This window comes from Mus pahari, chromosome 1, assembly GCF_900095145.1.
Source record: "Mus pahari chromosome 1, PAHARI_EIJ_v1.1, whole genome shotgun sequence".
NCBI classification, from domain to species: domain Eukaryota; kingdom Metazoa; phylum Chordata; class Mammalia; order Rodentia; family Muridae; genus Mus; species Mus pahari.
The window spans coordinates 73,496,062-73,509,364 of record NC_034590.1 but is presented as its reverse complement, the minus strand read 5'-3'; the positions used below and the strand labels follow the sequence as shown (position 1 = coordinate 73,509,364).

General features: G+C 39.6%; 1 protein-coding gene across 1 annotated transcript; it reads right to left on the bottom strand.

Moving 5' to 3' along the window:
- Positions 1 to 5,462: 5,462 nt before the first annotated feature.
- On the bottom strand, positions 5,463 to 6,410 carry LOC110335068 (olfactory receptor 51H1-like). Its single transcript, XM_021217152.1, has one exon. The coding sequence runs from the start codon at positions 6,408 to 6,410 to the stop codon at positions 5,463 to 5,465; it is 948 nt and encodes a 315-aa protein (XP_021072811.1).
- Between the last annotated feature and the right edge of the window lie 6,893 nt (positions 6,411 to 13,303).

The following is a 13,303-nucleotide window of genomic DNA, read 5'->3' as shown; positions in this document are numbered from 1 at the left end:
GTGATTTTTTTTTTCTCATAGCTCCTCTTCGTCTCAAAAACTGTCTCCCCTTTTTCCCTTTTTGCCAAAGTTGGACTTTTCACTTCTTTCTGTCTTAAACACAAGACGCTCTGTATTGCTGCTTACTCTCCCATCCCTTCCAGTCTCTCACACTCGCAGAGAGAGCCTTTGGTGTTAGCAGTACCTTCCAAACCTGGCCAACCTCTTGCAGAGGACTTGAATCCTCCTTTCCAGGGTGATCATGACCTGGCAGTCGCAGCAGCCCAACTTCCCATTTCAGTTACCTACACACCAGCATTCTGACTACCTAACTTTCTCAAATTATCCATGAATGGTGATACATATTTCTTTCATCAAGAAGAAATGAGATTTATTTAGGACTCTTCTCAGAGGCAGTGAGCATCACAAGAGACCAAAGAAAACAATTGAGTCAAGATGAGAATTGTCCTTTTCAAAGCCCTCCCTCTGGGATCTCTCCTCCCCATCACTCTATTATCCTGCCTTTTCCCTGGACACCCAATGTCCCTTGGCCTCTGCCTAACAGCTAAACAGTATAAATCCTCCAGAGTACTGGCTTTTGTCTGGGTTCCATCTGGATCTTTCCAGACTACAGGATGAGTCAGACGCCTAGTGGGTTAACAGCCTTTGTTTCTTCAGATCTCAGAGGATACCTAAACACCAGGCTGAGAATTCAGAGTTCATCCTGAAAGAAAACAAAGGGTTTGATGGAAAACCTGGATGTGCCAGGCACCCAGAGAGGCTCTTTTCAGGGTGTTTCTCAATCCATTCCCAGCCCTCTTATTTTGTTATCATCAGGATGTCTACATGTTATAGGTGATATGTGTAGAAGTCCTAGAGCTAGAAAGTCAGAGAATCCAAAGTTAGAGGCTAGACATCAGTGCATCTCACAATGCTTAACAACTGTTCACACTGGGCATATAACTGATCTCTCAAATTCACTCCAATATTCCAGTTTCACCTGGAAGTTCATGATGACTTTTATACTTATAAGTATTTCTCATGACATACTGTTGGAAAGTTCTCTTTGAATAGACAAAGAGTTCAAGGCTAGCCTGGTCTATATCATGAGTTCCAGGCTACCCAGAGCTACACAGTGAGATCCTATCTCAGAAACAAAGAAGTAATATGTGAGGGTCTGAGCACATAGCTCAGTAGTAGAACACGTACCTAACATACACAGTTAAATAAATGTGTGAAAAAATAAGATAGTAGTTGATGGTTTTGGAACCAAAAGATGGAGAGAACTCCAACTCATAGATTGGTAGGATTAATATTGTTGATAAGGTTGAGGATCTTGATTGGGTTCATTTTCCCTGCCAATTAAAGACTTAAAGGGCAGGAAAAACTGTAAGTGCAAGAGACAGCAGTGAAGAAATCTTGAACACCATGAAGAGGAGCAGATAGAATCAGCAGGTGAAGGCATTTACTGGGGGAAAGTAAACACATGTGCCACAGAGTTGCATCCATAAAGACCCTCCCGACAGCAACCAAAAACGCCCAGTCTCTTCTCAAAGTCCAATAGCTGGTTTTGTTTGTTTGTTCACTTGCTTGTTGTTTGTTTTTGTTTTTGTTTTGTTTTCTTTTAAGTCTCTGAAGAGTTTTCCTCCTCTAATTTCTGGTTGGTCAGTTTGAAGAAAGATAGGATGGTTGACTGGTCGACAACTGTTGTGTAACATGTCTAAATCAGCCTTGAACTTACTGATCCAGTCATTAGCAAGGGGCTTGATGGTTAGAGACAAGAGGCTACAAGGCCTTCTTTAAATTATTATTACTTTTATTATTTTTTTTTACAGTCCAGACAGACCCCCCTCCTGGTACCCTTCCCACAGTACCTCACCCCATTTCTCCTCCCCTTTGACTCCAAGAGGGTGTTACCCCCCCCCCCAATAAGGCCTCTTCATTCCCTGGGGCCTCATCTTCTCCCACTGAGGCCAGACCAGGCAGTCAGCTGTTGTATATGTGTTGGATGCCTACAACCAGCTCATGTATGATGCCTGGTTGGTGGCTCAGTGACTTTTTTTTTTTTTTTCAAACTGCCTGGCTTTTGTCTCCAGTCTAGAGGGGGTAAGGAAAGGAAGAAGCTGGCCATGTTGGAAGTTCACTACCTGTATTTTCTAGTCATGGTCCCTCTCCCTGATAGGTAGTCTGTCTGTCTATCAGAGAATCCGTCTAACTCCTTGTCCTCACTGTGAAGGCAACTAGCCTATCAAAAGCAATCTATATATTCAATGAAATTCCAGTGCTATTCTTCACAGAAATTGAAACAATAACCTTAAAATTCATGTGGAAACACAACAAACCAGGATAGCCAAAATATACCTGAACAATAAGGGCACTGCTGGGGGCATCACGATTCCTGATTTCAAGTTATACTACAAGCATGGTTATAAAACACAGCATGATACTGGCATAAAAACAGATGCATTTATCAATGGGAGAGAACTGAGGGTCCAGACAAGAGCCCACAGTCCTACACCCACCTGACATTTTAACAAAGAGACCCAAAGAACACATAGGATAAAAGATTAATGACTTTAGTCAAACCAGAAAATGGAACAGCATAGATGTTCACCAACCGGTGAATGTACAATGAAAATGTCTATATAGGTTATGGAAATTCGTTCAGCTATGAAGAAAAAATAAATTATGAAATTTGCGTGAAATGGATGGAACTAGAAAGCATTATATTGGCTGAGGTAACAAAGACTCAGAAATATAAATGTAACATGTTCTCCTTCATATCTTTTATTACAGTAAATTACTATTGAACCTTTAGATCTGTTTTGTGTTAAACTAGAGTACTCACAGACATCAGGAAACAAGTAACATACTGCGAACACGATTTCAAAGGAGGGAGGGATGTATCACAAATGGTATTAACAGACAAAGTAATAATTAATCAGGATATGTTGAGGGGGTGGGGAGGGAAGGCAAGATAGAGGAAGGGGCTGAGAAAGGATAAGCAACATTAGCAGCCCTTGAAACGGCCATAAAGAAACCTACTACTTTAGAAACTTCATAAAATACAACTCATGTATATGTAAAAATAGCTTAAATAGAGTTACTTTATAATAAGTTGAAGGAATAATGCCTCCCCCAGACACTATAGGCTATCAAAATAGCCTTGTGCTTAGCTCTTTTTTGAGTTGTTGGGATCCCACAGATATTAGAACACTAGAATCTATTGCCACTGTTCTTGTTCACCCTCCAGAGCTTGATTGTAAGTCCCTATTGGTGAAGATACCACATATTTGAATTATAAAACACAGAGAAGTCAGGCTGGTACTGACGCAGAAGCTTTCTCCCTAGTGGCTAGATTTTGTGGCTCTGGAAGGTGCTGTGCACACTATTCTTGGAGAACGGTAATCAGCAACCTGACTCAGATGTGAAGGCTGCAGGCTGTACTAACAACTAACCTAGCGAGATAGACCTGCTGGTGCAATAGAAGCACAAATGTTATTGGAGTAACCAACCACTTTCTGCTTGGATTTAAACCTCACTCAGATGTGAACACTACAGGCTGCAATAACAACTGACCTGGCTAGATAGATCCACTGGAGCAAGCACATCCTCTTTCTAATTAGATTTAAGGCATTCCCCACAAAACAAAACTCATTTCTAGTACTGTTAAATAGGCAAAAAACCAGTGGCTGAATAGTTCATAGACTGTAAAGGAGAACCTAATATTATTATTCCACTAAATGATGTTAAATTTTCTCCTAATTACTTATCTTGATATCAATAGATTAATGCATCTCTCAACCTTCATCAAAATAGATAGTGATTAATATAGAGACTCACTACTAGTCTGTGTGCATAGAACAACAGGTGTTGGAGTGGTTGGGCCTAAATTAGACATATACCATTAATCTTCCCCAGAAGACTCAGAATGTCTCAGAAGAAGTGGCTGGAAGCCTATAAGATCCCAAAGCAGTGGATGACTGCTTCAAACCAGTGTTTTTCAAATATAGCAAGGCCATTGCATACAATTGACAGTTGCTATGACTGCATGCACAGGATCTACACAAGATCAAGCTTGTCAAAATCCAAGTATGTGTGGAAGAGGAAGTCATGAAACCTCTCTCTCTCCCACCTGAAGAATTCTTGCCAATCTAATGGATATAGGAGAGGGAGTCAGTTTTCTTCAGAGAGGCAGCTGCTGATAGGATACACATGCTCTGAGTATGCCCCTACACCAGTGTACGTATTACCAGTATTAAGTGGATCCAGTGGTTTAGAAAAGAGAATGATCACATGAAATTAAGAAGAAAAGGTGGTAATAAATATAGGAAAGATTTTAAGGGAGAGGATGAAGTATAGATTTCTTTCAAAACATGTGCATGTATGAAATTTTCAGACAATAAAAAACATTTCTATTAAGAATTTTTGCTTGCTTTGTACAAAGACCAGGAATCGTCCAGTATGAGAAAAAAAATCCATTTTCTTTGGGTCAAGAGAGAAGAGATGGGACATGTACTACTGCCCTAAGTTTGTGATAGAAAATCTAGAAATAATGTTATATATAAAAAGAAGAGATACTACTAAAGAAGGCACATATTAAGAATCACACATGTATCTGTTTTAGGTGTGTCATAGACACACCACTCAAAAGACACATACATATAGAGAGATGTAGTTTGATACTGTAACAGTTTTTTTTCTCTACTTAAAAATAAAAATATTTTAATTTTATTTACTTTACTTATTTGGGGAGAATTTCATATATTAGTTCAGTATGTTCATCATTCTCCTCCCTTTCCTTCCTCCAATTCCACCTCTGTTCCTTCCACTCATTCTCAGATTCATAGCCTCTAATTGTTAATTGTAATCATCACATATATGTAAATACATTCATAAGTATAGGGTGCCGAGATCTTTTGCTCATATGTGTTTAGGGCTGACCTCTTGGAATTGGCTAGCCTTTCTAGGGGGCTGGCCCAAGAATAAAAGATGATTTTGCATACCTATTTCTTCAGAATTACTATAGGACTAATTGTCGCTTTCTTGACGCAATTGTTACTTAATCAATAAGTAAATAAAATAATTTTTAATTAGTTGGAGAACCAATACATTTTAAAAGAAGCTACTTTCAAGAATTCAGACAATTGATGGACCACTACATAATTAAAATAATTCTTAACAGTATAAGAATAAATGGTTATATTATCTATCTAAACAATTTGCCATAGCTTATGTTCATCTCTACTTTCAAAGAATAAAAAGTATGTTACTCAATTAAACTGGATTTTATGATACCACATATCAATGTCTATATTGCAAAATGTAAAACAGAACAATAGTTACATGTGTTTTATCTGCACAAACCGTTCTTGACCTTGTATTTTACTGAATGTATAAAATCTGATTTCACCAAAGCTTCTGAATGGGAAACTATTGGTTTTTTTCCACCTGTCCTAGATCTGGTATAGGACTTCACCCAACTAGGCCATGTTCTTTCTTCCCCGGAACACTTGGATGATCCGTCTACGTATCTGCTTTGTCTTCACACTGTAGACTATAGGGTTTAGCACAGGGGGAAGGAGAAGGTAGATATTGGCCATGAACATGTGCACAACTGGCGATAAATGTTTTCCAAATCTGTGTATCATGGTGGCACCAATGAGAGGAATATAAAATAGAAGCACAGCACAAATGTGAGAGAGGCAGGTGTTGAGGGCTTTGAGCCTCTCAGCTCTGGAGGCAATGCCCAGCACTGTCTTCAGGATAAGTACATATGAGAAGAGAATAATGAGGGCATCAAGTCCTAATGTAAGGATGACAACGATGAGGCCATAGAGGCTGTTGACACGAGTACTGGCACAGGCTAACCTCATTGCATCTTGGTGAAGACAGTATGAATGGGATAAGACATTGGAACGACAGAAGGGCAGCCGTTTTATAAGAAAGGGCACTGGAAAGACCACACAGACTGCCCGCCCCAAGACAACTAGTCCAATCTTTCCAATAAGCCCATGAGTGAGGATGGAAGCATAACGCAGTGGGTCACGGATAGCCACAAATCTGTCAAAGGCCATGGACACTAAGACTCCAGATTCTACTACTCCAAATCCATGGATGAAGAACATCTGCGTGATGCATGCATCAAAAGGAATTTCAGGGGCGTTGAACCAGAAGATGCTGAGCATAGAGGGCAATGTAGACATGGAGAGACTCACATCAGTCAGAGCCAAAATGCAGAGGAAGTAGTACATAGGCTCATGGAGGCTCTGCTCTACCTTGACAACTGCTAGGATGGTGCCATTTCCCAGGAGGGTTAGTGTGTAGAGAAACCCCAGGGGAAAGGCCATCCACGGGTTCTTGTCTGGCATCCCTGGGATGCCTGTCAGAATGAAGCTATGGTGATTGGTTTGTGAAGCATTTGAGTTCATCTTGGTGATCTTACCACTGGATGAAGCTGGTCCCTCTCACTTGGCTTACAGCTCCTAAACTGAAAAGATAATTTCATATGAGATAAACAAATGATTTCCTAAACACAGAGATAGAACAGAGGGAGGAATTGGGTTAGCAAATAGGTAACTTTTGTTCCACTTTGAGTTTCAGCTTCCTGGATGAATTCAATGACTTCTCTTCTCTTGGTGTATATACTTTACTACGCTCTTAACCCACTGGGTTTATGATGAACTATATGACACATTAGCGAATATACGAATGTCAAACATACACAGTTTTATAAACCTAATTTTAAGGCACCATAAAACCCAGAATGATACATTAAAAATTGATACAAATTTTATTTTCATAATGTTTTGATACACCAGAAATCAGGAAACCAATACTGGAACTCTTCATTCAAGCTTCATTTAACTTATTTTCAAAATTATGTCTGAAATATATGAAAAGCTGATCTGTGCTTCCCATTGTCTTTTGGTGAAGGAGGGGATTTGAAACTAAGTCTCACTATGTCACTGGAATTGATCTTGAACTTTTAATCCTCCTACCTGAGGTCCAGGAATGCTGGACTCACAGGTACGGACCACCATTCCCCTATTCCTTTCTTTCTATTGTTACAGATAAAAAATGATGGTGTTCTTTATGTCAGATGCCCTACGGCATTTTTCTCACGTTTACACCACTTTCAGCAAATTTTTCACTCTTAAGTTACAGTAAACTATTTTTCTAGAAATCTGACCTATTAATCACAAAAAAAACCCCACCTCTTTTTAAGAGCTTCTAATTTGGACTAAAAAGATGGCTCAGTGGTTACGAGCACTGACTGCTCGTCCAGAGGTCCTAAGTTTAATTCCCAGCAACCACATGGTGACTCACAACCATCTGTAATGGGATCCGATGCCCTCTTCTGGTGTGTCTGAAGACAGCTACAGTGTACTCATGCACATAAAATAAGTAAATCTAAAAATATTAAATTAAAATTACTTTTTAAAAAAAGCTGCTAATGTTAAGGAGAGTCATGAATTCCACTCTCAGAACCCCAGGTACCTGCCTGCCTCCCTAGCTCTAAATCCTAACAGTTTACACCAGTTTCTCTTTCATTTGCCCTCTTCAATCCAGCCAAAATTGCACTTGGATCTCTGATACAAAGTTTCTAGAAAATGACTTTTCCAGTTTTCTTATCATGTCTCCCCATATCTGTTTCTCTTTGCCTAGACTATCTAACAGCACCAAGTGACCCTTTTGCAAATGCTAACAGGACTTTTAAACTCTTTGATATGCTGTTTTTTTGCTTGCTGGAATTCTTTCTTCTTATGTATGTAATTATAATGTATTACATAATCTTATGTATGTAATTATTATGTAATGTAGTTAATTAAATATTGCATAAGTATTTTCATAAAGGTATATACTTATACCTTTCTGAACTACAAAGTTAAACACAATAAAGGAAAAATGTCATCACTCATCACTTCATAGAATATATGTGAAGAATATACAACCATTTTCATATGTTCAGTGAAGGAAGAAAACAGTACCTGGATGAAAATGAGTAAATGTCAGATCGTTTCATGGAATTCTGGAAAACCATCAAATGCTGCCCCTATCTCCTTTCTATGGATTGATAATTGTTAACCAAGGGAAAAATCTCTTCTCAAGGCCAAAGAAAAGAAATGGAACATCTTTAGGTTAGTAATACTAGAGTTTGCTCACATCCATATTTGAGAGGGGGGTTGGGGAGGGAAAGAAAGAGAAAAACAACTCAAGTGCTGGTCTGTGAACTCCTTCTGCTCCATTTCTATGGGAGAAGAGTAATTGCTACATGGGGTCCATGATTACATGATAGTTTTCAGATTCTGAACTCTTGGTATCCTTAAAAGGCAGAGTCCATGTCCCCTTGCAAACCCATGCTGCCTTGTCAGCAGAACCCAGAGTTCTCTCCAAGTAAAGAGTCACCACTAAGCAAGCACTCCATAGTGCCTGTCCAGTTCTCTGCCTATGTTCTAAGCATGGAGCTTTGTGAGACTTCGCGTTACATAGCAGCCCTTCACTTCTCAGGGCCTGCTGTCCCATTCCAGACAATGCTAATGGCCCCATGATGGTTGGGTGGACATCCCCCAGGTTAGTTTATTGGGAAGTTCTTGAAGAGTCTTTAAGTGACCTTTGGTGGAAACCTCAGGGCCAGCTGAATCACTACTGTATGCTAACAGTTGGCTCCTCTTCTCCCCTCTCTTTTCCTGCTTTCCCCTGCCTGACTCTTGTCATTCCTGTCCACATTCTATACCTTTTCTTCTTAGGACTTTCTCTAAGAACTCATAGCCCTCTTTATGCCATCGTTCAGTTTAAATCCCTGTCTATCCATCAATCTTATCTTTATTTCAGCTTCTCCATGTACTGTATTCTTCTGCATGTATTTTTTATTTCTACTAAAACCATCTGTTTTATTTATTTCCCCTTAGTGTTCCATCATAGTATTCCCTATAGTGTTACATGTAGCATGGCTTCCTATTATTCTCTTCTGTCTTAATCCTGTTTGCTCTTCAAATTCTCTGAGGATTTCATTTTTTAAATATACATAAAGTATCTTGTATACAACCTGCCTGTGTAAAAGGCCTATGTTACATAAAGTATCTTGTATACAACCTGCCTGTGTAAAAGGCCTATGTTACAAAGACAAGACTTTTCCTACCTCAGTCAATTCCTGTGATCCAGTTAGGCATTATTTAGGCACTGTCTTCCCTGAGACTAGCCTGCAACATATTTATGAGAATGACTCAGACCTTGGTGGATGTCTGTACTCAACAGGAGTCTACAGGGATTTTACAACTGCTTGGGAAAATATCCCTTGAGGAGTGGTGTGCAACTGCTTGGGTTGTTCTGTCTTCATGTCTTCAAAAAGCATAGACCAAAATTTTCTACATCTCAAAGTTTTCTCTCTCTCTCTCTCTCTCTCTCTCTCTCTCTCTCTCTCTCTCTCTCTCTCTCTCACACACACACACACACACACACACACACACACGCATCTTATCACATCATTCAGTTATAAGAGTCCCTCCATCTTCAACTCCACATCTCCTACCTCTAAAGCCATTCTCCATCTCAGTGATGATATCATGCCACAATTTGCTCTGAAACTGGACTAGGGATCACTCAATTGTGTAATAATTTCAATCTATGATATCTATGTTCTTTCATTTATTTCAATACACTCTTGTGTAATGAACTTTAATGTCTGTGTGATCATCCTTTTTTAATTATGTTAGTTTGACATAAAGTTTTTATTTTTCTATCATACAATACATCCCAACTGGTTTCCCCTCCACTCCTCCAAGGCCTCCCCTGACCTTCCCTCTCCCCTAGATCTATTTCTCCTCAGTTTCCCTTCAATAAAGAGCAGGCCTTCCATGGATCCCATAATCCCTGAACACAACATAATAAGAAACAGTAAGAGTAGACACCGAGCCCTCATATCAAGGCAACACAGAATGAGGTAAAGGGTGCCAAGTGCAGGCAAAAGAGCCAGAGACACCTCCACTCCCACTGTTAGGAGTCCCACAAAAATAAGAAGCTAACATCCAAAGTATATAAGCAGAGAACCTAGCACAGACCCATGCAGGCTCTGTGATTGCCCCTTCACTCTCCATGAGCCCTAGGAGCCCAGTTTAGTTGATTCTGTAGTCTGTTATCCTGGTGTCCATGGGCCCTCTGGCACCTATAATCCTTCTCGTCTTCCACAGGTTCCCCAAGAACCAAGGGGAGGGGCCCAATGAAGATCACCAATTTGGGCTCTTTCCATATAATGTTTGCCTGTGTGTCTCTGCATCTGTTCCCATCAGCTGCCAAAGAAAGCCTCCCTAATGACAACTGGGCTCAGCACCGACCTATGAGTAGAGTGGAATATCATTAGAACTCATCTTATTGTTTGTTTGTTTTTCTTTTTTCCCAATCTGTCCAATCCTAGGTCTGTGTTCTATCAAGCCTCCAGTTCATAGTCTTCAAGGCAGTGTCTGGCAGGGGCTCCCTCTCCTGGCATGGACCTGAAATTAGAGCAGTCTTTGGTTGGCCACTCACACAAGTTCTGAGCCTCCATTGATACAACACATCTTGCAAGCAGGAAAAATTGTAGGTCAGAGGTTTTGTGGCTGGGTTGGTGTCCCCAGTCCCACCACTTGCCTGGTTACAGAATATGTCCAGTTCAGGCTCCATATCCTACTAGGAATCTTCATGAGGGTCACCACATAAAAATCCTAGGATTTTCTTCTTTTTTTTTTTCTAATGAACGTGTAAAAGTTCTTTTTTTTTTCACTTTTTTTATTAGTATTTTCTTTATTTACATTTCAAATGCTATCCCGAAAGTTTCCTATACCCCTCCCCCCCCACCTCTGCTCCCCTACAGGTTTCCACATCGTCTGCCAAATGTCCCTCAGTTCCAGTTGTCTTCCTGTACTCTCTCCCTCCATGCCTCCCTGACAACCTGATCTTTCCTATTCCTATTCCCACCCTCTCACCATCCACTCATAAAATCTATTCTATTTCCTCTTCCCAGGGAGATCCATGTGCCCCATCACCACCTAGAGCCCCCGTTGTTACTTAACCATTCTGGGTCTATGGGTTGTAGCATGATTATCACTTACTGATCAGCTAATATCCACTCTAAGTGAATACATAGTATGTTTGTCTTTCTGGTCTGGGTTACCTCACTCAGCATGATGTTTTCTAGTTCTGTTTGCCTGTAAATTCCATGATGTCCTTCTTTTAACTGTTAAGTAATACTCCATTGTGTAAAAGTACCACATTTTCTTTATCCATTGTTTGGTTGAGGGACAACTAGGTTATTTCCAGTTTCTGGATATAATGAAGAAAGCTCCTATGAACATAGTTGTGCAAGTGTCTTTGTGATAGAATGGAACGCCCTTTTGGTGTATGACCAAGATTGGTTTAGTCTTGAGTTATATAAATTACCAGTTTTATGAGGAACCTCCATATTGATTTCAATAGTGGTTATGCAGGTTTGCACTTCCACCATCCATGAAGGAGTATTCCCCTTGCACTACATCTTTACTATCATGAGCTGTCACTTCTGTTCTTGATCTTAGCACATCTGACTTTGGAAAAGGGAATTTCAAAGTAATTTCGATTTGAATTTTGATTCAAAATTCAATTTTGATTTGAATTAATGACTAAGGATGCTGAACATGTAAGTGTTTCTCAGCCACTCGCGACTCCTCCTGTGAAATACCCTGTTTAGATTAGCTTGGGTTTGGTTGGGTTTGTATTTTAGTTTGGAGGCTTGGGTTTGGAGTTTGTTTGTTTGTTTGTTTGTTTGTTTTGTTGGTTGGTTGATTTCTTTTCTGTTGTTTCTTTTGCAGTGTTTGTTTGTATGTTTGCTCTTTCAAGACAGGGTTTCTCTGTATAATCCTGGATGTTCTGGAACTCTCTCTGTAGACCTAGCTAGCCTCAAACTCACAGAGATACACCTGCATCTTCCTCTTGGCTGCACCCCATTTTATAATTGGATTATTTGGTTTGTATAATGTCTAGTTTCTTGAGTTCAATATTTATTCTATGAATGATATGGAGTTGGTAGAAATCTTCTCCCACTCTGTAGTTTGCTGTTTTGTCATATTGACAGTGTACTTTGCCTTATAGAAGCTCTTCAAATTCATGAGGAACCATTTAATAATTGTTGATCTTAGTGCCCACGCTACCGATGCTGCTCAGAAAATTGTCTCTTGTCCAAATGTGTTCAAGGCTATTCCCTACTTTCTCTTCTATCAGGTTCAGTGTGTCTGGTTTTATGTTGAGGACTTTGATCCACTTGGACTTGAGTTTTCTACAAGGTGATAAATATGGATCTATTTGTATTCTTCTATATGTAGACATCCAGTTGGATTAACACCATTTGTTGAAGACACTGTCTTATTGCCAGTGTATATTTCTGGCTTCTTTATAATAAAAAAAAAAGCTATGTGTCCATAGGTGTATGAATTTATGTTTGAGTTTTTTATTCAATTCCATTAATCACATGTCTGTTTGTATGCCAATATCATGTAGTTTTTATTGCTATTGTTCTATTGCACAGCTTGAAATAAGGGTGGGGATAATAATCTACAATATGGAAGTTCTTTTATTGTTTAGGATTGTTTTAGATATCGTGTAGCTTTTCTTTTTCCATATGAAATTGAATGTTATTCATTCAAGGTCTGTAAAGAACTGTACTGGAATTTTGATGGGGATCGCATTGAATCTGTGATTACTTGTGGTAGGATGGTCATTTTTGCTATGTCAATCCTATGGATCCATGAGCATCTTTTCATCTTATGATAGCTTCTTCAATTTCTTTCTTTGAAGACTTGAAGTTTTTATCATACAAGTCTTTTATTTGGTTGGTTAGAGTTACCCCAAAATAGTTTCTATTATTTGTGGCTATGGTAAAAGTTATTGTACTGGCTAGCTTTGTGTCAACTTGACACAGCTGGAGTTATCACAGAGAAAGGAGATTTAGTTGGGGAAATGCCCCCATGAGACCCAGCTGTGGGGCATTTTCTCAATTAGTGATCAAGGGGAAGAGGCCCCTTGTGGGTAGGACCATCTCTGGGCTGGTAGTCTTGGATTCTATAAGAGAGAAGGCTGAGCAAGCCAGGGGAAGCAAGCCAGTAAAGAACATCCCTCCATGGCCTCTGCATCAGCTCCTGCTTTCTGACCTGCTTGAGTTCCAGTNCTGCATCCTTTGGTGGTCAACAGCAGTATGGAAATGTAAGCTGAATAAACCCTTTCCTTCCCAACTTGCTTCTTGGTCATGATGTTTGTGCAGGAATAGAAATCCTGACTAAGACAGTTATTTTCCTGATTTCTTTTTCATTGAGTTTGT